General features: G+C 39.5%; 1 protein-coding gene across 1 annotated transcript in view; it reads left to right on the top strand.

The window, feature by feature from the left end:
- Positions 1-26928, top strand: part of PIEZO2 (piezo type mechanosensitive ion channel component 2) — a 444879-nt gene that overhangs the window by 202712 nt on the left and 215239 nt on the right. The window contains exon 7 of the mRNA XM_029922540.1: positions 13310-13352. Coding sequence (XP_029778400.1) covers positions 13310-13352 — 43 coding nt within the window. The remainder of the gene's footprint in view (positions 1-13309; positions 13353-26928) is intronic.

Genomic DNA, 26928 nt, shown 5'->3' with positions numbered 1-26928 from the left:
GCAAGTGTTAGTCTGGCTTGATTTGAGCTGGACTACTGGAAAACCACAGAGAGACAGGAAAATTCTGTAGTTTGTCCAAGAAAGCTTTGCCCTTCATTTTAGGTGCTACTAAATACCTCAAATTTGAAAAAATGATATCTATCTATCTAAACACATTTAAAATGTCTGATATTTGCTGCATTCTTTAAATGTGTATTGATTGCTTTTCAACTGGTTCAAATTCAAAACTCAAGGATTCTACTTTGTGCCAAGAAATTAGTCAGACATTCCTAAATGCGAATGTAGTGTTCACAGTATTTATCAGTAAAAAGCACAACTCTGAAGTCTGAAGTCTGCTCCCCTGGCTGGGCTGCTCCAGACCTGTCTTACATCAGTTTCTCCCCATGGCCTCCAAGGTGGGAGGTGGGGGGGCGGAGCCTAAGTTACCCTATCTGGAGCCTGGAAACTCCCCATGAAGCTCCCCATCTAACCAGTTTCAAGTTTTTGTGTGGGAGACAGAGAACCCCCACCGATGCTTGTATGAGCCAAGAACTCAAGCTTCGAAATGGGTCTCGTTGGAAAAAATAAAAAAGTAAAGAAAAAGTCGTGACGTCTGAGAGAGTCAGATAACAATACTTGGAAAAGTGGCTACCAGTCTCTGGGGAGAACAGAGGATGCACAGGAAGGACATTCAGGAAGTTTGTAGCTTGCCTCCTTCTCCTGTGTGTGACCCAGATGGCAAGCACACACCTGCCCCTCCTTCCTGGTGGCTACTAAATAAAAAATCGCCAGGAGGAAAACACTCTCATTGTTTCACCGGAGCAGAATAGAGGAGTGCTGTGTGGAGTGGCATGTGTGTTTAGCTGTCAGACTGTACTTAGTTGTTTCCAGTAAGACCTCAGGAAAAACAAGGACTAGTTCCATGGTGTCCAGTTTGTGTTTTCTAGTCAGCTAATAGTTAGCCTTGTAGATTCCTGCTATTGCAGATCTTCCCATGAGGCCCTTGTCTTCCTGCTCCAGCAAGAACATCTCAAATCATGATGGCTGTTAATCTTTGCAAGCTGATCCTGGAGAGAGGATGGGGTATTTGCTGAAGGTGCAGGAAATACCCCAGACTCAATTCTTTTAATTAAATCTGGCTTCAAGTTTGTTTCAGTTATTTCTTTTTTCCTAAAAGCAGAGTGTTGGAGGGGAAAATGCACAATTTATCATCAAATGGAAATCGGAATTATGGAGATTTCTACCTATTTGGGTTCATTGTAACCTGCATTCCTCTCTAGCTGATTTACTGGGGTCAGATTTTCACAGCCCCCTCTTTTAACATGTTCCATCTGCCTGATTGAATTGAGCCTTTCCAGGTGCTAATCTGTGGTGCACAGGGGATTTGACATTCAACCGGATGCTCAAGGAAAACTGCCTGCTTTGTAGTATTCACCAGTTTCCCTGGCATAAATACCCTGACCATGGGGGACTCCAGGCTGTGAACATGGTGCTACTGACTGGGGAATTAGGAAGAGACCCTGAACTTGCCCCGAGCAGGTTTCTTCCTAATTCCCCGGTACCTCCAGCTGACCCCTGCTCTCCAGGCTGTGGTCAGCCAAACAAAATTTGTCTGAGGGTCATACCATGAACTCGTGCATCCTCATTCAAGCTGACATTGGAAGACACTTGTTGTCTGTACCTTTCCCATTACAGGTCTCTACCCTCAAATGCAAACTGAATCAGAGAGGAGATCCTGAGGACATAATTCCTAATATCTTAAATGAAAAACATCGGTATTAGTGTTTAAGTAAAACTGGCAGCCAGTTGAAGAGGATGTGGCTCACTTTGAATGAAGGAAGGGCACTACAAAGTCACTTTATTTTGCGATTCATCACCCACCTTGAGTGTGGCTCAAAAAAAATTGCAAACGTCAAAGTTTCACTTCATTATAAATAAATCCCTCATATATATAATGAGCACTTTTATCCTTAAATCCGTTTAAGGATTTATCTTTTTAAATCGGTAGCACTTTTATCTCCCTAACCCTACTCTCCTCTTTATCTTCTCTATAGTATGCATGTACATATACGGATGTATATGTATATAGCCTGATGATTTTTATTATTCCACCCCCAGTAAGTATAAGACTCATGTTTACTGCTCTGCTACCACTGCTTAGCATGAAATAGGGCTTCATAAAGCCTATTGATTAAACTGAATGAATATCTTACTTTCACTTGTTTTCACAGGTATTATTAAATAATGAGTGCATTTTATTACCATGATATTAACCCAAAGATAATATCGGGCATTTAACAGCAAAGATAACTAAAATAATTACAGAATGAATCATTTAGAAATATACATTGTTCTCAGGAATAAGGTAATCTTGAAATAAAAATTTTTAAGTGTATGACAGTGAGAGGAGATTTTTGTGCATACATTAAACATTTTATGGCATAAAATTTATAGCAACTGTCTTGAAAATGAGGAACTATAGGTTTCCCAGCACTCCATATTATAAATAGGTATTATGGTCTTTTGTCTGCACTTTATATTTGACCCATGCTCAGAGGAAACAAGAACTCAGTTGCTGCTATTGCAATTTTAAGCTACATATGCTTCATAAGTTTTTCTTTTTCATAAAATTTCCAGCTATCAAAATGTCTGCCAGTGTTTATTTAATTTTTACAAGTGAACATCAGTCTTTGGCATACACTTCTGGCAATGGGGAGTTTGTAGCTAGTGTAAAGAAAGCCACAAACCATACAAAAGAACTGTAATGTTATAAAAGACGCCCAAAGGAACATAAAAGTGAAAATCCTCATCCTACGGAACTAAGCATCCTCGATTGAGATGCTTGCCAATGTTCTATAAATACTGGCAAATCAGAAACCTGAAATAACTCTGTTTTCTTCTTCCTTCTCTCAGAAGTTATAAGTGCATTTTTAGTGGAGAAAGTACAGTTGTGTTTAAAAAGACTTCACGGGTCAGCCTTGCGTTTCATTATCCCACCACCTATTTTGCGTGGGTGGCGTACCCCTGGGACCGGTAGCGTAGGAAATGACAAGATCTCTCACACGCAATTCATGTTCTCACGTGTATCTTTCAGGAACAGCCTCATAAACACTAATCTGAATACTTTTATATGCTTGGTAAGCTCTTTCTGAAGTGCTTAAGTTTAAACGAATAAAATTATTTATGGGTTTAACCTAAATACGCATTCTGTGCCTTTCTCCTAAGATAATTTTAGGAGAGTTTTGGCAAACGTGAACTAAAAGGAAAAGGATGTATAACTTGGTGCCATGAAACCAACCACAATGCACAGTGATGCGCCATATTAAAAAGAGAAATGCGGAAGCTTATTGGCACACATTTTAATGCATGCCTTTGTTGAAATCTGAGTGTGTGCGTGTGTGTGTGTGTGTGTGTGTGTGTGTGTATGAGGAGAAATTGGGCTGTGGTTATTCTGTGCAATTAAGGTTCTCAGGCTCCCGAGCACTGCCTGCACTGTGACATCGTACACTGAAATGCTAGTCAAGAGCCTTGTATTAGTAGCGGCTACCAGCTATCTACCACTTACCCCGTGGCAGAAACTGTGCAGATGCTTTGAATACATGTATTCATCAGATTTGTGCGAAGATGCTGTGGATCGCATTGCAGGCCGCCTTGACCCACCTGGAGACCCACAGTGAGTTTGCCAGCGTCATAGCTGACTGTGATAGGTATTGTGAAAGGAATCAAGGCCAAAGTTATTTTGCTGCTGGAGCTGCATTACTGCTATTGGCCCTGCTGAAATTTCGGATACTTCATCTTTGGTTTTGAGAGGAAAATGACACTCCGAAATGGAGAGAAATTAGCATCGTTGGTGAGTCCAAAGTATATGAAATAGCAGGCTTCTTTAAGAAAGGAGAAAAGCTGTGTGTCATTGACTATGAAATATAAAATTTTATATTTGAGGCCTAGAAAATAAGGACACATGATTTAAATATTAACTGAGGAAGATGTGGTGGCATATAAGGACCAAGACTGCCAGGCTCCTGACGCCTTTTTTAAGGAGACTCTAACTTGGTCCCTGCTACAACTCAGGCCGCACCTCGAATAGGCTGCTCGTGAATTTTCACGATGTTGTGACCCACCGCATTCCTCAGAGCTGAACACCCTCATGGGTGGATAGCAGACTTGAATTTTAACAATTAGCACTTTCTAGTGATTTTCTATTCATTATTTGATTCCCTATAGATCTTTATCTCATTAAATTTTTATGTCAAGCCATATCATGCAGTTCCTTTAAGAATGAGCAGGATAGAATTTTATGCAAGCATCTAAGAGTTTCAGGTGAACTAAGGAACTGACACATTATTTTATTTCTAAAGTCGATTTCAGAGCATATCACGGGACCAATTCAGAGGTAGCCCCTCATTCTAAGCTTTCCACAATAAAGGTTGTTCTTCATAATAAAGAACATGGCCAGATCCTTAAGTATCTTCTCATTTGTCTAAAGCAGATAGCTTTATTTGTATAATTTCAGTGTTCTGAATAATATCACTCCCTGAAAAAAGTAACCTATATATGGATGTGTAGTGTCTGCAGCTCTCGAAGGAGGCAATCAACCAGGATGCTTTTTTGTGCATCTGTTACTTACATTCTCTGCTCCCTTTCTTCCTTAAAGAGTGCTGTGTGAACTGCCTGGCATCCTGCGTGTCCCCTACTGCACACACAGTCCACAGATTCCCCTCGTCTGTCTCCTGTGGTCTCAGAGTCCTCTGCCTGCTCAGAGCTTTCTCTTCTGGCTACTGAGGAATCTGGCAATGTCCTTCCTGTCTGTGTCTTTGACCTCTGCTCACCCCACTTCCCTCACTTTAGTTTATTAGGATCTCCAGACGGCTTAACCTGAAGGAGCCACACTGTCCTTGGCCTGGCTCCTCCCACCCCCTTCTCATCCCTCCCCACCTGAAAAAGGCCTGGCTTTTAAAAGAAGTCTGCCCTCACCGCCTCCACTTCCTGACCGACCACGTAGTTCTCAGGCACCCCCTTTCGCAGGCCCTTTTGTGTAATTCTACTGAGACTTTTCTACACACTTCCCCGGTCTTCTCCAATAGCTAAAATACATAAATGCCCTCGTATCAAAGTTGGTCCCTCTAGTATATTTGATTCCTTCTTTCTCCTCTTTTCATATTCATTTACTTTCTTTTTTTCTTAACTGGGTCATCTTTCTGAAATTGCTCTTTAAAAATTATTAATTTCTCCCAATGTCCATCCCTGATGATCTTATGTCTCTAAACACTTTTGCTGAAGAAGCAGCAAAAATAATTTGGCATCATGGAAACCTGGATTTGAATGAGTGGGTCATATCAACTACCATTTCAGTTCAGTTATGTAAAGGTTCTGAGTCTCATTATCTCATCAGTTTCTATTAACATTTAAATTTTATAGTATTCATCATATAATAGTACATACAAACATTTTATAATCATTGCATGTTTAGGCTGTTTCTGGTTCTCAGGCTGGGTAATTTCCAGGTATTTTCAGATCTTATGTATTCCTATAACTTTTCCTTCATGAGGACTATGTGCCCCAAAACACACTGAGGCAGAGGTAGTGGGGTCCCTTACCTTCTGTCAATCACTTTCCACACATGTGCATGTGCACAAACACACACACATGCACACACACATACACTCCTGTTGTCAATTGTTTCTGAGGATCGGAATGTATGTGGAAAGATCTGGGAGGCAGGAAGGGCAGGGGAGGGCAGGGGGCGGGTGACAATGACAAGGCCAGCAATCTGGTCTCCTCAGGCATTCAGTGCAGGGAAGGCACAACTAACACTTCCTGTTCTATATGGATCTGTATTTCTGGATCAGGGAGAGTATGGTGGGAAGAGAATGAAACATGCTTTTACCTTCCCAAGGGCTGACTAGTTTGTTTGGTTTCCATGGGAAACAGATGCACAGAACACTACTTGCTGAGTTTCACAATTCAGTTCAGTTGACCTACTTGTGAAAGTTCCTCTTGAATCCATGAAAAAAGATTTACTGTGTGTGTGTGTGTGTGTGTGTGTGTGTGTGTGTGCACGCAAGTATGTGTGTTCCCTGGAATTTGGTACAGGAGACATCACAGACTGCGTATCAGATCCAATCTTTTTTTTAAAAAGATTCTATTTTTTTTAGTAATCTATACACTCAATGTGGGTGTATAGATTACTCAAACCCACAACCCCGAGATCAAGAATCACACATTCCCTTGCCTGAGCCAGCCAGGCACCCGAGATCCAATCTTAACCAAGAAATTTTGTTGTCAACAATTAATTTTAAAATCCCATTGTTTTATGAGGGAATTAATTATTTAGGAGCTACATTTCATTTTAGAGTACTTTGAAGATACTATCTCAAAAGAAAATCTTTCATAGTGCTATAACACCCTCCGTTCATAGAGAAGAGTGGCATATTTGTGAATAGACTTGTTGAATATGTCTGAATAGGCTAGTCTTAGTCTCCACAAAGAATGAATATTGGTAATGGATTTTGTTGCTTACTGATCAGTCAGCTCAGATGACAGCATGAAACCTGTATTATGCTCATTCAAAACCTGCTGGAAATGAGATACTTGGATACGAAGAAACAAATGTAATATTTATTCCTACCTACTGAGGCAACAAACTTGTAAATTGAAAAACTGAAGGAGCTAAAAATGAAAGAAATTAATGAATAATGCAAACATTTATCAGTTCTGTTCAGGAAAATAGGACAATTAGGTATTCAAATTTTTAACCTAAAAAGCAAATGTATTTCCTGCAGACATACCATATTTGTGATTATGAACCCTACCATATAAAGTGTTGTTATAAGTTAGTAGGATAAAAGATGAACATCTAATAGGCAAAGGGGCAATGAGCATGGGCAATGAGTGTGAACAAGCAATTCATAATAGAAAATATTAAAATCTTAAAAACCTAGGAAATGTTATTTAATTTCATTACTAATTATGAAAATGTAAGTTAAAATAAAATGTTTTATAGAAAGTAAAAGGAATTCAATCAATTACAAGTATTTGAATAAAATTTGGGGGTAATTTTTATTAATATTATCAAATATTATGCACATGTATGCATAATATATGCATATACTTTAATATGTAGCATATATATACAGTGCATATTAATACATGTTAATATATATGCATAGATCATGACAAATTAACTCTACTTCGAGGAACTTGTCTTAAGTATTAATTGAACAAATGTTCAAAGATATATATAAAAAGGTGCTTATGGTTATTAGCAAAAATATAGATATAACATATTAATAAGGACTTATATTTTTTTGAAAAATTTTGGAATACTATATGGACATTAAAATGGTTACATGCCTATATTTATTGACATGGAGAGAGTTATATATTACTAAGTGATTAAAACAGGTTTCAAAACAGGAAGTCGCTTATTTTATATGTACAGGTATGAATGTGAGAGTCTTAGTGTGGGGAGGTGTTTATGCAAAAATAAAAGATTATAAGTATTTTCATGATTTGTGATGGTCTATGGTTGACCCTTAAACAACACAGGTTTGAACTGCCGGGTCCACTTATACATGGATGTTTTTTGGTAAAGGCTGTATAGTACTGTAAATGTATTTTATCTTCCTTTTAATTTTCTTAATAACATTTTCTTTTCTCTAGCTTACTTTATTGTAAGAAGACAGTATAGAATACAGGCAACATACAAAATAGGTGTTAATGTCATCGGTAAGGCTTCTGGTCAGAAATAGATTATTAATGGTTAGGTTACTGGGCAGTCAAAAGTTATGTGTAGATTTTCAAATGCACGCAGGTCAGTGCCCCTAACTCCCACATTGTTCGAGTCAGCTGTATTATAGATAAGGGAAAAAATTAAGTCCTTTGTTTTGAAAAACGTACTGTTGTTCATATGTTCTATATATGCCACCATGTTTTTTGTGAGAATGATGAATCCCGACCCTTAGCATTCATGAGTAATCATCTCTAGATAATGGAAAATTAAGACCTATTATAAAAAGAACTGACAAAGGGTAAGTGTAATGAAAACCAAAGTATGCAACTGAATGACATTTACTGTGTACATAAAGGGAGGATGTTCAGGAGTTGATGGGCATTACAAGAGTATTAGGTAGAGGGGAATATTATGTTTTAGGAAATATATGTATTTTAATATGAAAATTATTAAATAAGGGAGGATGAAGAATTTTTTTTTCTTATCTTTATCTTTTACAATGACTTTTAACCAATTAATAACAAATCTCATCTGGGAATTAAGATGCAAAAACTTTTACAGATCTTTCCATTGAACCCAAAGTGCTACAGGTATGCTCAGTGGCTGGAAAACTGTATTAGTTGGGTTCATGTCATTCATTAGAACAGACATTTCTGTGGTTAATAGATTTTAGCTACAATTCAATGCAAGAGCATCTTCATATTTGCAAAGTGAAATGTTACTGCTGGCCAGTTGAGAAGAATCTGTTTTTCTCCTAGAATGTCATATTGCGTTCAACATTAGATGCATGGCAAAATCTTGACTCGTAGCATAGATGTGAACATCTCTGAAAAGTTAAAAAATAATGTAAATGAAGCTTCCATCAGAAAACTTATAAGCTGTATAATTTCCTGGTTTTTTTGTTTGATTGCCAAGCTGCCAGGTTCAGCTCCCTGGAAGCCCCTGCAATATGTAAAAAGTACTTCCATTTTTATAGGAATGTGCTGGCAAAAATCTGCCACTTCTACGAATTATTAGTCCTTTACTGCTAATTATTTTGAAAAAAGGCAGAGGTGTAGGTCGAAGTTCAAGTGGCTCTCAACATCTGAGACATACTTGGTCTAAAACTGTTCAATGAGAAGAAAATCTCTGCCTCATGCGGCCACCAGGTCTACCACTGCATTATGAAGTCTGTAGGAAAAATCATGTTACTTTCTTTTTGTATTAAAAATTGAGCAACCAATTGAAAGAGTGATTAATAAAAGTAATGGCTGAGAAATCATGATAATAAAGTGAGTAACGAATGTATGACAGAAAGATAGAGATTTTTGTATGTTCCATGATGTCTATGTAAAACAGAAAATTAGAAACTGAAAGGGACCTGTTGGAATCCCTGGAACTTGGATGACTGATTTCAAACAATGGGCACAGCCCTGAGATTTTAAACTACTACTAATAAACAAATTAGAAAAAGTAAAAATTAATCAGCCCTGTCCCATCATCTTCAGGTTACATATGGGCATGTGGCCTTCTGTCTATGTGTATTTGTATAAATTGAACTCCTGCAGGTCACGCTGAGTGCTAAGCAGAATTAACATAGTTTTGGAAACTCACAAGTCATGTGGGAAGGTGTTTGATGGCATGCCTTCTACTGGAGGCTCTCACGTGCTTCTAAAATTAATAATCAGACACACAGAACTCTGTAGACTTAAAAAATTGTTTTGAATTCCATACTGTAGTCAAAGCAGGGTGAGAGACAAATGATAGCAAGGAGAGTAAGGAAAGGAAAATGAAGAAGGAAGGAAAGGCAAGAAGACAGCCCCCAAAGGATGATAAAGCAGTGAGTAAAGAAGTTCAGAACTTTGACTCTGGGGCCCCAAATCTAGATTTCCGTGCCTCATGGGTCAGGGAGCCCCAGGAGAATCCACCTGTTGGCTTGGAAAAGATAGTTCCCAAGACAAGAAGTTTCCATAACTTCTTTCTCCTTTGGAAAGAACAGGAGCTTGGATCTTCAGAGGCCAATAGGAGAATGGGGGTGAGAGGTAAAGGAGCGATTGTTGATTGATTTATTCGAGGACGAAGTGTCCTGCACCCCCCTGCCTGGTGGTGCCCCTTTGGAATGTCTGTGTGCAGGATGCTATAGGGCATTTTGTTAACCTTGGGCACAGACAGCATGGATGTGGGAACTTGCTGTACAGACACAATGGCCTTGAGTCTTGGTTTGTTCGCAGCTTCTGGACACTGGTGTACCCCGTTCCGGAGTTCAGTTCTGTTGCTGGATGTTGGTGCAATCAGGGGCAGTTTTTAGAAGTGAAGAATCGTAATTCACTGTTTCTGACTTCATCTATAATCTGAAAGGAAAAATCCCTCTAGGCCTTGTAGCTGATTTTCTATGCTATGTATTTTTCTTTTTGTTGTTGCTGTCCTTTGCTTTCCCTGAAGAATGGAACATGTTTTAGACTTCTCCATATTATAAATCTCATTTGAAAAGTGTTGAATCCAGGAAGTCTGCCAACCACTTTTGTTTTCCCTACTTTTCTCTCTCCCTGTTGGACCGCTTGGGCAAAGGAGAATAATATTACCTTACCATGTAAAACACGGTTAATGGCTTTAAAAGAATTCCCCAACAACTGAATAATGAGCTGCCAAAAATATTCTTGGTGCCAGAGGGATCTGGATATGTCTGTTTCATTTATTGTGTGTTTCTCATTTCATCATGACTAAGTGCTCACAAAAGACATAAAAACCCAAACCTCTAGGGTATATGGTGTGGGAGGCCAGAAACCATATTTTAATATATTCAGTCCTATAGCTAACATATTAAGATGATTATAGTAGAGTATCCATAACAAACGATGATGAATGCTAGTTGTATGTAAGATGCTCAAAGTATCAATTAAGTTAATGTCTAGCCACTAGAAAGAGGTCGTTTTTCTACCATCTCTGTTGTGCTTGGTTGAGTGGCTGAAGAAAATTTATTCCAAGGAGGACTGGGAGTCTTGCACCAAAAACTTCTTATTTTGTTCTGCTTATTTGAGTGAGTTCACTTCACTAAGAAATGTGAAGATGGAACCTATTTCTTTTTTTTAATTTTTAAATGTTTATATATTTTTGAGAGAGAGAGTGTGTGAGCAGGGGAGGGGCAGAGAAAGAGGGAGACACAGAATCCAAAGCAGGCCCCAGGCTCTGAGCTGTCAGCACAGAGACCAATTCAGGCCTTGAACTCATGAACTGCAAGATCATGACCTACACTGAAGTCAGACACTTAACTGACTGAGCTGCCCAGTGCCCCTGGAACCTATTTCTTAACTAAAGATTCATGTTTCAAGAGCCTGATAGTGCAGTATTGCAGAGTCATTTGTTTTTATTTTACCTTGATAATGGATTGCATCTATTTTCTTTTTTTTTAATTTTTTAACATTTATTTATCATTGAGAGACAGAAACAGAGCATGATCGTGCGTGGGCCAGAGAGAGGAGGAGACACAGAATCTGAAGCAGCTCCAGGTTCTGAGCTGTCAGCACAGAGCCCAACACGGGGCTCGAACTCCCACAGTAAGCACGTGACCTGAGCCGAAGTCAGACGCTCAACCAACTGAACCACCTAGGTGCCCCTGCATCTATTTTCTTAAACATTTATTTAAAAAAATGAAATTAGAAATGCACTCAGCAGATCTAGGGAAAAAATGAAAATGTAGAAAAAAATGTAAAGGTGCTTTGTTTCTCACTGGAAGCAAGTCAAGGAGCATAGCTTCTGGACCCCCTTACACACCCCTGTAGCCTCCCCTAGACCCTTCCCACTTGGTCTGAGCTCAGACTGTCTGGTTCTTACTTGGCAGGAGACTCTTGATCTTTCCCACTTCTCTGTTTGGACCAGGCTGTTGCCAGCTGTCTGAATACAATGTGGTTTCTGACTCAGGTTCTTTTATGTTTCCAGGGTCTTAATTGCTAGTATCTCAGGGGCAGGATAATTGTCTTCCAGGGATTCCTGAGATAGGGAATTTGAATTGTCTTGCCTGTGACTCGCAGGACAGATGACATTCATATGGGCCCACTCTCCTGGACCAGGAATCATGGACATTCCTGGACTGCTTAACTAAAATTCCATGGCTCCTACTTCTACTCAGCAAAGCATACTGGAATTCAATCGGATAAGAATGACTTCATCCAAAAAGATAAGCCTGAATCTGCTTTAAATCTGTGTGTGTGTGCATGTGTGTTTGTAATTCTTAACAAAAATGTAGTCCTTTATTAAGTGTAATACTTGTTTAAAATGCTTCATCATAACCAAGTAGATGAACCCAAGGCACACATCATGTTCATGCTCCCTTGGGACTCAGTCCTCAGAGAGGGCCCAGGGGAACTACTGTTTAATCTCCTACCTTTCCAGAAAGCCTAAGGCCTAGGAGACACTGAGTAAAGCATCTGAGGCAGAATTCTCAAGAACTATACAGTACCATCTTAGTTAACTGTGATTTGGGAGAAAACAAACAGGGTGGACTTTATTTACCTCTGGAGACCCTGTGTTGAATCTCCCATTTCTCATTTGTAGAAATCAATTGTACAGAAAGGCGGTAATTATCTGCTGTGATTAACAAGGAGTTGGGGCACCTGGGTGGCTTGGTCTGTTAAGTGTCCGACTTTGGCTCAGGTCATAATGTCACAGTTCACGAGTTCAAGCCCCATGTCAGGCTTCGTGCTGACAGCTCAGAGCCTGGAGCCTGCCTCGGATTCTGTGTCTCCCTTCTCACCTCCTCCCATGCTCGCACTGTTTCTCTCTTTCTCAAAACTAAATAAACATTAAAAAAAAATACCAACTAATGCAAAGCGTAACTCACGAATGTAGGGCTAGGCAGGTGTTTACTGAACTCAAAATGTATTTGCCACAGACTCATGTAAAGTGTCACACCATGGCTTAGTACAAACCCTTAACTTCTATTAATGAAGCTTTTGTTAAAGTGGTCTTTGATAAAAATTAGTACTCTTCCATCTGTCAAGTTCCTATAAGGTAGGGAAGATTTATTACATGAAAAAAATGATAGAAAATCTTTTTTAAACACAGCCGTTCTTTTATGGATTTGGATATACTACTCTTTAAATCATGTCACAGGAAACAATGATTTTTGTGTTCAAGAGACTGCTGATTTAAATGTTTAGCTTTAAAATGAAAGAACTGTTCACCTTTGTGCTTCAACACTGGTGAGATAAAGGCCTGTTGTTTAATGAGTTGCACCTTGAGAGTGCCATCTTGCTTTCCATGTGCCACATGAAATCAAAAGTTGCATTTCACAGAGTACAACTTACAAGATGCTGTTGCATTAATTTAGATAGGAGAGTTTTACTCCTACTATTCTGAGACATTCAGACATTTAGAGAATGATTTTGTGGCCTGCTGCATAAACAGAGGGAAGGGAAGTAGATCTTTGTCCCATTGTTCCTTATGTGGAATGTTCTCTAAAAGGCCATTTGGGGACTGGAGGTGGGGAACAATGGGTCCGAGGGAAAACTCATCCCATTTAACTGTAAAACCAAATATCTACCAGGGTGTGCAAAAACAGGACAAAACTAACTGCATGCTTGTGGTTCATCAATGAAATATGTTCTTTCGTCTCGTTTACAGGCTCAACATGGGAAAAGACATTTCGGCAGATTGGCTTTGAAAGGTAAACAGCATTTAGCATGGCTTTACATTTTGGTTCTGTACTGTTTCATTATAAGTAATTTACTGATGGTAAATCAGCGGTCTAACCACTACTATAGGGACGCTGTGCCCATGAGGAAGTCATCATTTTGCCCCCAGAGCCTCTGTTTCCAAAATTCAAAGTAGCCTTTTGAATTATAAAATCTCTGCCAGCACACAGGGTGAATGTGGAGATCAAATGGAGGAATTTATATGAAAATGTCTCTTAAATCAGGAAACAGCATCTAATTGGAGAATTATGAGAAGTCATTTGCTCTTTTCTATCTTTATCACCACACATGTCCTTTTAGTTCTATAGTTTTAGCACAAAGAAATGTATATTGATGATCTCCCAATCATCAAAATTGTTAGATCTTAGTCACTGCTGAGATCATGTCACTCTTAGCTAAAAGCAGCCCTACACCAGCATCTCCCCAAAGGAAAACAAAATGGGCTTACTATGACATCAAAGTAGAGGTAGGGTTAAAAATGTTACTCACCGACCTGCTTTGGAACTGAGTGTTAGCCTGTGTGACAGATCTCTCCCATTGTGTCTTATATGGAGCTTGCCACGTCGATACAACTATTGGAATAGAGAAAAGTGATTTTAGTTTATTTTTTACTCTAAAAGAAGATTTTGACTAGTTCTTTTTATCATATTGGAAATGTGTTTTTATGTGTATTAATCAAGCCGACAGAGTGCTTAGAGAAATAATAAACTACTTTAAAACGCATTTATCCATTAACAAGGGAGAGTAGTTGACTAACTGTGGTGGCATTTCCTGTACCATTTTTAATGTGATTTAAAGATTTATTTCTCTCTCTACCTAAACTTCAACTGAAAATTAGCACTGTTGCTATTGGCCTCCTAGTAAATCCTTGTAGGTTATTCTGAAGGTTATTATTGCATTAGGCTGGCTTGAGATAGATGGATCTCACGGGCCAGCTTACAACAGAGAGTGGGAAATCATGTCATTTCTCCATTTTGTGTCAAGTCTTTTCCTGAAGTATTTTTCTCTGGATTCTTCTTTTGTGTTATGACAAACACCAAACATAAGCAAAGTCATTATCCAGCTTCAGCCAAATTTTATAATACTTCTTTTGTCTATTTTTTTTGGTCTATTTTAAAGAAAACTTTAGACATCGTGTCATTTTGTCCCTACATAAGTTGAAGATACATCTCCAGAAAAAAAAAATGGGTGTTTACTTCCAGAATCATAATACCATCATACCAAATGCAAATAGCAATAAGTTCATAGCAGGAAGTCTGGGTGTGGGTGACTCAGTTGGTTAAGCATCAGACTCTTGCCTTCTGGCTCAGGTCATGATCTTGGGGTTCATGAGCTGTAGCCCCGACTCAGGCTCTGGACTTATAGCACAGGGCCTGCTTGGTATTCTCTGTCTCCTCCCTCTCTGCTTCTCCTTGACTTGTACTCTCTCTCTCTCTCTCTCTCTCTCTCTCTCTCTTTGAAAAATAAGTAAACTTAAAAAAAAAAAATAAGCCCTTGGCATCAATGCTTTCATTTCCTGACCATCTCAGAAATGCTATCTTAAAGATCCTGATTTGAATCAGGGTGCGATTGAAGCCCACACATTCCTGTTTGTTGTTACATCACAGATAACATTCCCTCCCGATTTCACGACATTGACTTATCAAGAAGCCAGGTCAGCTGTCTGGAAGAATGTCTCACATTCTGGATTTTTCTGTTTGTGGGAGTGTCTCTCTATGTTCCCTTTCACTCACTGGGAACAACTTCACATCGGTTTTTGTCCTTGTGACCCAGGACCGCTGGTCTTTTATGTTCCCGTGTTTCTAGTGCAGCTGTTTGCACGAGCCCATCCAGTGTTCCAGCCTGGAGTCAGCCGTTCCTCCGAGGAGCCCTGTTCTCTTCGTGGAGACTGGTATTTTGAAATCACAATCAAAATAGTTGGGATGCCCATCATTTCTGGACCATCATTGTTTCCAGGCTGTTTTTTTCAGTACATGTTAGAGCTGGAAAATACTTTTTTTAATTAAAAAAAAACCCCATAAATTCATACATTATTTCCAAATCAAATGTAGGCTTGCAGAATTTTTAACATCTCTAGTACTATATTTGTATTTATTTTATTTTTCACTGAACATCTTGGTTCTTAACAAAACTTATTTCAGTTTAATGTACATACATAATATATGTTGTATATAAAAATATGAAATATTGTCTATAATATTTTTTATGCTTTTTATTTATTTTTGAGAGACAGAGACAGTGCAAGCAGGGGAGGGTCAGAGAGAGAGGGAGACACAGAAACTGAAGCAGGCTCCAGGCTCTGAGCTGTCAGCACAGAGCCTTATGCGGGGCTTGAATGCATGAATGGTGAGATCATGACCTGAGCAGAAGCTGGACGCTCACTGAGCCACCCAGGTGCCCCTCTATATTTTTAAATAATATACTAATATTACCATTCATAATAAGAATATTAAATGAAGCCTTTAAATTTTGCATTGTCTTTGCATGCCTGGGTGATTCAGTCAGTTAAATGTTTGACTCTTGATTTTGGCTCAGGTCATAATCTCAGAGTTGTGAGATCAAACTCTGCCTCAGGCTCTGTGTTGGGCATGGAGTCTGCTCAAGATTCTCTCTCTCTCCCTCTCCCTCTGTGTCTCCCTACACCCTGTTCACACTCATGCTCTCTGTCTCCCTCTCTCAAAAAAAAAAAATGTAAAATAAATAAATTAAACGAATAAAGTTTTCATTGTCTTAATTCTACATTACGTTAAGGATGTACAAATAAAGAATGAAAAGTAAAGCTGCTTAAGGTTTTTCTTCTATGTGATTATATTCTAATTTTTATATGTTACATGGCTTATTTGTTTCAGAACATTTTGAATTTGAATGGTTTTTAAAATTTCATTTTTATGAATACATAGCATTTATATATCTCCAAGTACTAATTATATGTTTTTATATGTGTACAGTGTTTTCAGAGAAATGTCACATGCCTCCCCTTCCTCTGGGCCCCATGCCTTTCTCTTATAGTTACTGTATTTATTAGCTTTTGGTTTAATGTTTTGCTGTTTATTTTCACATGTACAAGCCAGTACTCATGTATATTTGTGTCCTTACCCTATTCTTGCATGAAGAGTGGTAAATTATATACATGATTCTACACTTTAAATATTGTGGAGATCATTCCCCCATCAGTGTCTATAGGTACTCTTTACTCCATCACCCTGTGTGGATGAGCCAACACAAAGGATGAGGTTGGTCACATCAGGGATCAAGCTTTACTAATAATTTTATGGATTCAGATGCCCAAGGACACTGGTAATGTAAGGAGAAGCCTAGGAGAGCCCTGTGGCTCCTCAGGTGCTTTGTCATACCAGATCTATTCTTCTTGGCCCAGAGTGACTGTTGAGGTTTCTACTGAGGTTTGTAAGTCCCTCACTTAGGAGGAAGCGTTTGATTTTGCAACATGTCTAGTTTTATGCATAAGAAATTTGAAGGGCTCATGTGACCATTTCCAGAGAGTCATAACTCATCAGTCTATGGATTGAAGATTTGTTTATTATAACATCTTAAACCAGCTCTGTCCTGCTTGAAGCATTCTGTTGACGAGGACTCTCTTCCTAGCAAAAGAAAAAATAATTAATTAATTAATCTATTTGCCCAGTGACCTAGTTAATATGTTTACCAAGGGCCTGAACCAGGTCACTCACCTTCTTCCGTCAACCCCAGTGTCTCCTTAGTAGTCAGGGGAAAATGGATCACAAACCACTTGCTTTAACTTCTTCTTTCCCAGTACCCTATGGGTGGATATGCAGGCCATTTCCAGTCTTTTGCTCTTCAAAAAAAACTCTATAATGAATACCCTGTGCACACTTGTGCTTTTGCCAGATATATTAGGAATTAGAGTCCCAAGGACAAAGGATAAATTTATATGGAATTTTGCTAATTTTGCCAAGTTTCACTCTTTAGAGTTTTGACAGTTCGCTCTCCCACTAGCAGTGCATGAGAGTAATTCTTTCCCCAGTGCCTCATCAACAGCATATTCTGTCAGACTTGAGTTTTTTGCCAGTCTGGTAGGTGAGAAATGGTATCTCAGTGCCATTTAATTTGCATTTATCCTGCATCATTTTTACGTAAAGAACAGTTTAAGATCTTTGCTGTCAACTAAGTGAAGCACTTTGGATAAGAGCTTCTTCTCAGATGATTAAGGGTTCATTGACCAACAGGATTTGGCAGTTGAAACATTTTCTGTGTGTTTCTGTCATACAAGTTTGTATGACTTTAACCTTTCCCCCCTTGCTTGAATAATGATCTCGGGAAACAGCTACCTGTACAAGCACTATGTTAAACAATTTCTAGTCCATAGTGCAACCTCACAGACCAGAGATTGGCAAATGATTACTATAAAGGACATTTCAGATGTTACAGGCCATACAATTTCTGTTACAACTTCTCAATTTTGCCTTTGTAGCAGAAAGCAGCCATAGACAATAAGTATGGCTGTATTCCAATAATACTTGATTTACAAAAACAGGCAACTGGCCATTATTTATTGACACCCCCCCACACACACACTCACACTGTAGACTGTGGTTGCTATCTCACAGGTAAAGAAACTCAAAGAAATCAAGTAATCTACCCCACATAGTCGTTGTCATTGACTTGCATTAGCACTCAACTATATTCATTTCCAAGTTTGCCTGGTTCCAAAGATGAACATTTTTATACCAAAACACCCTAAGTTCTTCAATATGGGTCTCTTTTGTTTTGTGTTGTCTTATTTTTCATGTCCCTGTAGCTCTGGGGATATAGTCTCCAGTCACAATCTTACTGTATATTCTCATTTGAATAAAGGTAGGCAGTATAAAGTTCATGTTGCAATGCCTCCCTAAAATTGGTATACTTGCAAACAGACGTACAAATAAAAATATTAAGGATATATATCAAATGCTATACTTTATTTTTGACCCTTAATCTCAGGTAGGTGATCATCCTGATCTTTAGATGTTACTTAAAAATGTCATCTTGTGTTTTCCTATGTTATCTCACTCACTTATGCACAGGCAGTAGTCTCTGCCTTGCATCAAGCATTTTAAAATGTAGAACAAATATTGATCTTTGGGGTTGTTGTGCATTTACAGTTGCAGACTCTGGAGCAGTGCTATTAAATGTGGCTGTGCTTTTTCTTCTCCAGTTTAACCTCTTCTTTCTCTTAAAGGGAATTCCAATTATATCTTAAATGAAGCGATCTTGTTCTTTAGAGCAATTGTATAGAGGTATTGATCCTTACATCACTTTGTCCTTTGAAGTTTGTCCATCAATCTATTTGCTAGCAGATTATTTTAAAGTGGCCACATCTAAAGAAAAGAAGTGACTAAGTCAGCTAAAGCTTCAAAGTTTTCTCCAAGAATAAGAAAGCAAAGATGCTCTTTGTTGTACATTTTGTAACTGAAAGGGAAGACCTAGGGATGTGCCCTGGCTGCTCTCCTTATAGGCATACTTGCTGTGAGATGGTTTTCAGCCATTTCCTTTCTGGAATCTGTGTGAATATATACATTATCTCAGAATAAATACACATCATCACTGTTTATGTGGCTGAATTCATGACAATGTGTATATTCACCTTGCAGACAACCACATTGCCCCTCTGTGGAGGATATCAAGAGTTTGTTTTAGGATTTCATCATGGGAATGTATTGTAACATAGGAAGGTTCATACATCTTGGATCTGACTTTCATTACTGCCTTCCCAGCCCTGCTACTACAATATTGATACTTGCATAACAAAAGCAGACATAGTGTTTTGTTGTTGTTGTTGTTGTTGTTGTTGTTGTTATAAAGAAAAAAAATCTGTGCCTAACAGTTTGGTTTCAATCTGAAAGCTCACCTTCCTATGCAGATTGTCTAAATTAATGATTGTAAATGTTTCCAAATCACAGTCATTCATTAATCTCTGCACATGGGCATGGCTCTGTAAATTCACTGATACTGCCCATGTTCTAAACAAGTGTATCAGCTAGGGTATGGCCCACATTTTCAGTGGCTAAATCCAACAAATGTTTCTTTCTATTCAGGCAACATCTAATGAGGAGGTCAACTAGAGGGCAGCTTGCCTTCTATGTGGCATGTCATTCTTTGGCTTCAATCTTGTGGTACTACTGTCTCAACATGACGCTTCTGAGTTTGCTTAAGCATGGAAGAGCTTGGAGGATTGCACACTGGCCCTTAAATGTTTCCACCTGAAAGTGGCATTACAGGTTTGGTCCGAAAGAGATTCACCTTGCTAATAATTTAGAGAGAAGAGGTGTCACTCTGCCATGACAGAGGTAGAAATATTGGAAGGCACTCATAATATCTATCATGATAAGCTCTGAGCAAGGTCTGAAATGGGTTTCTCTTTCCAAAGCTATACTTTTCATCTGAGAAAAAAAGTATTTTAGCAAGTAAATAGGCTCCTGCAGAGTAACTTGCCAAAAGAAATAAAAGTTCCTACTTTCTGGGAAATCTTATTGCTGCCTATTTTAAAATAACAATCTTGTTCTGATCTTCCACCCTTTTTTTTTACTTAAAAAGCAGAGAGTCTATTCTTAATGAGTCTTTATAATCAGCACAGTAACTCAAATTAGATCATTAGTAACAGTACTGTGTGGGACTTTATTTGATGCTCTACTTAGATTATGGAATGAAGAATGAAGTATCTTTCCCCTTCAAAGAATATTTTAAACTATAAATCACCCTGAAAAGAGCCTGCTATGATGAAACACAAATATTCCAAGGATTTTTTTTCCCCAATGTAGACATAATTCAAAAAACATGGCTTAGTCTTCCTGGGGGGATGGGGACCAGCAGCCTTCCACAGCCTGTCTGCTGTCAGGCTCCTCCCTTGCATCTACCCTGTGAAGACCTTTCACCCACCGTTCTAATTTTAAATATTACTGTTTTTGTGGAACCTTTCCTGATGGCTTCCTCCCAGGGCCCCACCTCTTCCATCACACCTTGTGTATTCTTCTGCTATGCCGTATCAGTACAGTGCCATTTTCTACGAAATGTGGACATATTTGATCAACTACCTCATAATGTGTGATACATGGACACTTTGTATTTTACCTTATGTGTTTCTCTTCCTTTGGACCTTGAAGTCTGTGAGTGTGTGAAGAAAAGAACTGTCTGGATACCCTGGTGCCCAGGGCACTCTTGCTGTATGCTAGCTCACCAGACATGTGTTGAGTACACAACTGTGTCCTCCGTGGGGAGGAGCCCAGGGGTTGGTTGGAAAGGGACTGTTTAAAAGTGTGCTTCTTAAGAGCAGGGTCCCAGCATCTACTTTTTCCTGAACAGTGGCAGCATATAGGAGGATCCAGAAGCCTGCAGCCAGAGCCAGTCATCCTGGAGAGCATAGGGAGGAGGATGTGGCTTTATTCTGTGTGTCGGTGTGAACTATTACTTAATTCACTGACCTTCCTATTCACATAGAGTATCTTGAGTCTCTCTTCTCAAACTTCTGAGTCTAATGTTCTGAGTTTGGCACTGGCTGCTTCCCATCCTATGATGGGATTAAGAGCTCCACCAAGACAGGAACTATGTCTGCCTTGTTAACTGAGACACCTTGCACCTAACTCACATAGTGAACTGGTTGGATAAAGGAGGATAGGAGTGAGGACCTGATTCCTTGGCAACAGAGCCAGGAGAGGGCTCAGCAAACGTTTTTGTACCGTGTTTCATTGGCTTTCCCCCATTCTTGCCTATGGTGCCTTTCAGGACACCTGTGATTGTTTGTGCCCAGCCCCCACCTTCTCCCAGAGCCTTCCCCTCACCCCACTGACCACCATCCTCAGGATTCTCTTCTGTCTTCCCATCCTCTCCTGCTCTTCTTTTAGAACAAAGCCACCAGGTATGTTCATGATCTTCTATGTACTTATCAGTGTCTTAGACTAGACCCATCCTTCTGAGGGCAGGACCTTTGTCTCACCATCTTATAACCTCTAGTGCCGGCCCAGGTGGTGGCAAATTATAGGCATTTAATAAGTGTTTGATAAATGGCCTTTCAAATAAATATTAGTATGGCATTTCTCTCTTGGCCCAGTCCCATGGAATCTGCTCTTCCTGATAAATTTTAGTTTCTATTGGCTTTGGAGAATAAACAGATTCCTTGAGAAATATAAGGCCAATTTTCTAATTCTTTTTAATCCTCCCACTTTATGTGTAACTCACTAGCTGTGCTATTGAAATTAATGCTGTTTCTGCAGGTAATGCTATATAAAATGTGAAAAATAATGGATAGGTACACTTTAATAATGGATTTATGATGTGCATTTCTATATGAAAATTTGCATCCAAGAAATGTGATGGTTAATCTGAAGCCAATTTTGACAGAAACAAAGATATCAATATCTAGAGTCACTGTTTATTTTCCTGAAATTTTTAAGGTCATAAGTCTATGGGATAAAATGGATGATTTTGAATACTATTCATTTAGATCAAGACAAGTATTTCCTTACATTGCCTTTCAGAGAAGCCTACAGAAAGGAAAACACATGAAATTCAAATCACAACATTACTATAATCTTGTGGTCTGTGGAGTGAATCAAGGGAAATCATAGCTGGGCTTCAATGTGTTGTCACACTCACAGCATAAGCTAATGGTATTTTTGCTTATAGATGTAGGTACATAATAGATGTTTCTCAATTAAATGATTTACCCTGTTGTTGTATTGGCTTTCTGAAAGATGAGCCACTAAATTCTTAATTCCTTCAGACCTCATGTAAATATTCCTGGAAGCTTTAGCAAGCTGTTTTGAAACGATGATATAAAATCTTTGTCAAAGTAATTTCTTTTTTTTTTAAGTTTTTAATTTACTTTTGAGAGACAAAGGGAGACAGCATCAGAGAGAGAGACACACACAGAATCCGAAGCAGGCTCCAGGCTCTGAGCTAGCTGTCAGCACAGAGCCCAACGCAGGGCTTGAACCCATGAACCATGAGATCATGACCTGAGCCGAAGCCAGACACTTAACTGACTAAGCCACCCAGGCACTCCAAGTAATTTCTTAATATTTTTTTTTCAGAGAGAGAGAAAGGGCATGAGTGGGGGAGCGGCAGAGAGAGGGAGAGAGAGAATCCCAAGTGAGCTCTGTGCTGTCAGCAAAGAGCTTTATCCAGAGCTCAATCTTACGAACCATGAGATCATGACCAGAGCCAAAATCAAGAAGTTGGACACTTATCCAACTGAGGCCACCCCGGCACCCCTGTCAAAGTCACTTATATGCAGGAAATGACTAGACAAAACAGATGTGTTTTTATTTTGGTATTTAAAATTAAGCACAACTTATGTGTTTATTCATTTATTTGAACAATTTGAACATTTTCAAACCTTTACTTTGTGCCTACCTCTGGGCCAGATTTGGGTTTTCAGAGGAACATGACAGGGTAAGGGAGTTAGATTTTTTTAAAACTCCTATCGAATAGTGACCTCTCTGAGAAGCACTTTGTGTATCTGATTTATGGAATTCTTAAAACATTCAGGAGTTGGATTCTGTTGACTAATGCTAGGCTATCTAACAACCTCATATTCCAGTGACTTACAAGACCAGAGGTTTATTTCTTGCTCATATTAGGTGTTGGCTTCAGAGGACCAACTGCAGCTCTTCTCCAAAAGCCTTTTTTATTCTGGAATCTAGGCTGACACAGAGCCTTCATTTGGCACATGCCCTTCTTGTGGTTGGGGAAAATTGCTATAGCCAAGGCAAGCAATGGCTCTTTCGGTGTTTGCTCAAATAGGAATTGAGCCACTTCTGCTTACGTTTAGTTGCTCGGGCAGGTCACGTGGCCAAGTGAGAGTCTGTGGGCAGAGCAGCACACTCCTCCTGCAGAGGTGCACTATAAGTCACACGGGAATGCCCAGGGGTGTGTACTACTCTTTCAGGAAAGGAGAGTGTCTAGTTGAAAGAAGTAATATAATCTACCAAAGTATGCATCTAATAAACAAGCAAAGAAAATCACAATGGTTAAGTAATTTACTCAAGACCACCTAGCTAGTGAGCGTCAAAGACAATATATGAACTCACTTATATGTGACTCTACCTTCCATTCTCTCAGTCCACCAAGCCAGAATTTACAGTGCTTCATGTTGACAAGAGTTGGTTGAACACCCATTATTATTCCAGTGCTGAGGGCTGGAGGTGAGAGGATCGAAGGACATGATCTTGGTCTTCTAGAAGACACCAATATGTAAACATACAATATCATGTGATTATGTGCTACTGTTTAGTGCAGTCATTTGAAAATGTTTTTGAGTGGCTACCATGTACCAGGTACAATAATAATGATACAAATAGTGCGGAGTGTAGAAGAGAAAAATGGGGCAATGTGCATGCTTGTGAGGGCACGAACAGAGGCCTAGCCACCTAGTCGGGAGGCAGGGAGGTGTTGTTTGTAACACTTCACTTCAGGGGCTGCCTAGACAGCATTTGCAAGGGTGATTTTTTGGAGACCAGCCATCAGATGTTAGAGATGGAGCACAGGGGCACAAATGAAAACAGAAATGAAACTGAGAAGGGGTGGAGAACCATCAGGATCATCTTTGACAGAATTGGGAGCCACTGAAGAGAGTGAAGGGAAGATACTCTTAAGTGTACGTCTAGAAGGGTCACATGGGCAGCAATATGGACCAGAGGATGGCTTAGACAAGCAAGAGCGGTTGGAAAACACTGCAGTAGTTCAGGGAGACAACTACTCCCGTCTGAACTGAGGCAGGGGTAACTGAATATGATAGAGGGGTATATGCCAAATGTGTTTTCCACTGTAAAATGGGAAGTTACAACTCAGCACGTAATTGGATTGTGGTATGTGAGAGAATTCTCAAAGGAGCCGCATTGAGTCGGCTGATTCCATCTCTGGCTGCTATCTCTCCAGCTAGGGCCTGCAACACTCCACTTCTCTGCCCCGGGGCTTTCTCTAGCCTTTAGGAAGTTTGCTCTGTCTACATGCAGGGCAGCCTGGAAGGGCCTGCAATGAAAGGCCTGGAAACATTGGTGAGCAGCAGAAGTAAGTGGATATAAGGATATAGGTGGTGCAGCTCCCGTGGGCAATCCAAAGGGCATCCCACGAAGTGTGCAAAAGCTTCCCAGGAGCCCCTTTTACAGCAACAACCTGTCAACGGTACACCCTGGTGGGCTTCTCTCGTTCTCCATTTCTCATTGTCACATTCTTGTACTTTCTGGAAGACTTCCCAAATGATCCACCTGTTCTGAGGCCTTCCACTCCAGGCAAGCCTTTGGAAGACCTGAAATAAGATACCAGTGCTAAATTATCTTAACTGACCCTAAACTAAAAGAATGTAGATCCCAATTTTATCTTTGGTATTAATTTATTTTATGAGTACAAAATAGCACTATTATTATTTGTAATTATTTTAATCAACAGTTATGAACCTCTAGAAATCCTTGGTTTATAATTTTGGGGAACATCAGTGGTATCATGGCAGAGATTGCTAGAGAATCTGTGGAAAGTAATAAGACTCATTTTTTAGAAAAATTTACATACCCACAGAAACAGAACATTTTACAGGTTGAAGTTTCAGGGGATTCAAAGAGCCTCAGAAACTCAACATAGTAAATGAACCTCAGTAAAAAAAAAAAAAAAAAAAAAAAAAAAAAAGCCCTGTTTTAGATGAAGACAGAATTGTATTTCTTTTTCAAAGTATAAAATCCATAAATGTTTATTCTCCTCCCTCAGTTACCTGGAGGTACATGGCTAATAGGAGTTAAGTTGGGGTCTTAGAATCATTCCGTTTGAGACTCCAAAGCCCCCAGAGGCAACTTTCCCCTTCTTTTACATATGGTTACATGCAGGCCCAGAGAAATTAAGCAGAAGAGCTAGAAATATGATTTTTTAACTCAAGATTGTTCAAAGTCCAGATCTGTGTTTACATTTAATAAAACTCAAGTGAAATGGAATTTTATTACTAATGAATTTGTTTTACCACCGTTTAGTAAGGCTCATTATATCATCATTCAACCAAGTAATAATAGTCAGCCAAGCGCTATAGACAGTACTATGTGTACATCATCTCTACACAGTCTCCTGCAATGGCTGTTAGCACCATACCAGCTTATGCATCTGGAAACCAAGGCACAGAGCACCTCCCCCTGATGGCCACATGGCTTGGAAGTAGTAGACAATGGATTTAATCTCTGAACACCACCACCATTCAACCTACTTTCTTGCTTTAGGTCACAGTGACAGTTGTCACAATTCACTCTATTGATCTTTACTCTTAATGCCCCCCTGCTGGGTGGGTACACATGTGTATGTGTGTGTGTGTGCACGTGTGTGTGCATGTGTGCAAGCATGTATTAAGAAAAGTAAGTGATCCACCTTTCCTGCTTCAGACCCATCTACAGCCGATACACAGTCCAGAATTCTTATTACACCATTAGAAGGGCTAAATTGAGAGCCCTGGGACTCAAAGAAGGGCCCTCATGGTGAAACATTCACAGCAGTTCTATCAATATACTCCTCATCTAGAAGAAAACAAACAGTTAGGCTTCTTTTGCCTGGAAACAGTGAGGCAAGCTTGGAAGAAACGCCAGAGAATCCGATAGATTGATTCTCCCTGCATCTCCCCATGAATCTCTGACATTTGCTGAGGTTTTGTTAAAGTCACAGAATATCAAGTAGTCTTTGTCACTGACAGACTTTTTGTTTTATAAATATTTTCTAACTCTCCTTTTATCCTTTCCCTTCAATAAATTATGATTAAAGAATGAAGCACAGTATTAAGTAAGAATATTGTTTTCAGGGAGCCTGGGTGGCTCAGTCAGTTAAGTGTCCGACTCTTGATCTTGGTTCAGGTCACGATCCCAAGGTCGTGGGTTTGAGTCCCACATTGGAGTGTGTGCTGATAGCGTGGAACCTGCTTGAGATTCTCTGTCTCCCTCTCTTTCTCTGCCCATCCCCCACTCACACACTCTCTCTCCTTCCCTCTCTCTCAAAATAGATAAAACAGGAATATTATTTTCTATAACCATGTAACCAGGGATCTCAGATTCATTGCCAGTGGCTGACTGAAGCACTTGATTTAAGAGATTTTAGGCAAAAATGAGTGCTGTGGGCAGGCAGGAGAGACATCTGCCATGAATATGGGGGGAGTAGATGCACACTCCTGTGCATCTGGTTCTCATTCCCAAGGAGAATGTGGACTGTGCCAGGGTGACCATCCTCACACCCCAGCCTGACTTAGCGGGATGTCACCATTTGGGATCAAAATGTATATAAATCAAGCATTTGCAAGGATGTGGTGACTTGCATCCCCTTAGGCACCGTTAGAGAAAACCACTATGTTCTAAGACCGATTAAGTAATTTTATCTTAGTCTAAATAAAGTCGTGGCTGCCAAAGCACACCTGTAAGATGATGGAATTCAGTCTTAGCTTTTCTTTAAACTCACTGTCGTGAGATAGCTGCATTTCAGCTTAAGATAATAGGCAGAGGTCTCATTCATTCTTGCTATAAGCATTTGTTTACTCAGTGCTGCCTTAGTCCATTTGAGCCACTGTCACAGAGCACTGCG

Source organism: Suricata suricatta, chromosome 14 (genome assembly GCF_006229205.1).
Source record: "Suricata suricatta isolate VVHF042 chromosome 14, meerkat_22Aug2017_6uvM2_HiC, whole genome shotgun sequence".
Lineage (NCBI taxonomy): Eukaryota > Metazoa > Chordata > Mammalia > Carnivora > Herpestidae > Suricata > Suricata suricatta.
Note: the sequence above shows the minus strand (reverse complement) of the source record. Positions and strands in the feature narration are given on the sequence as shown.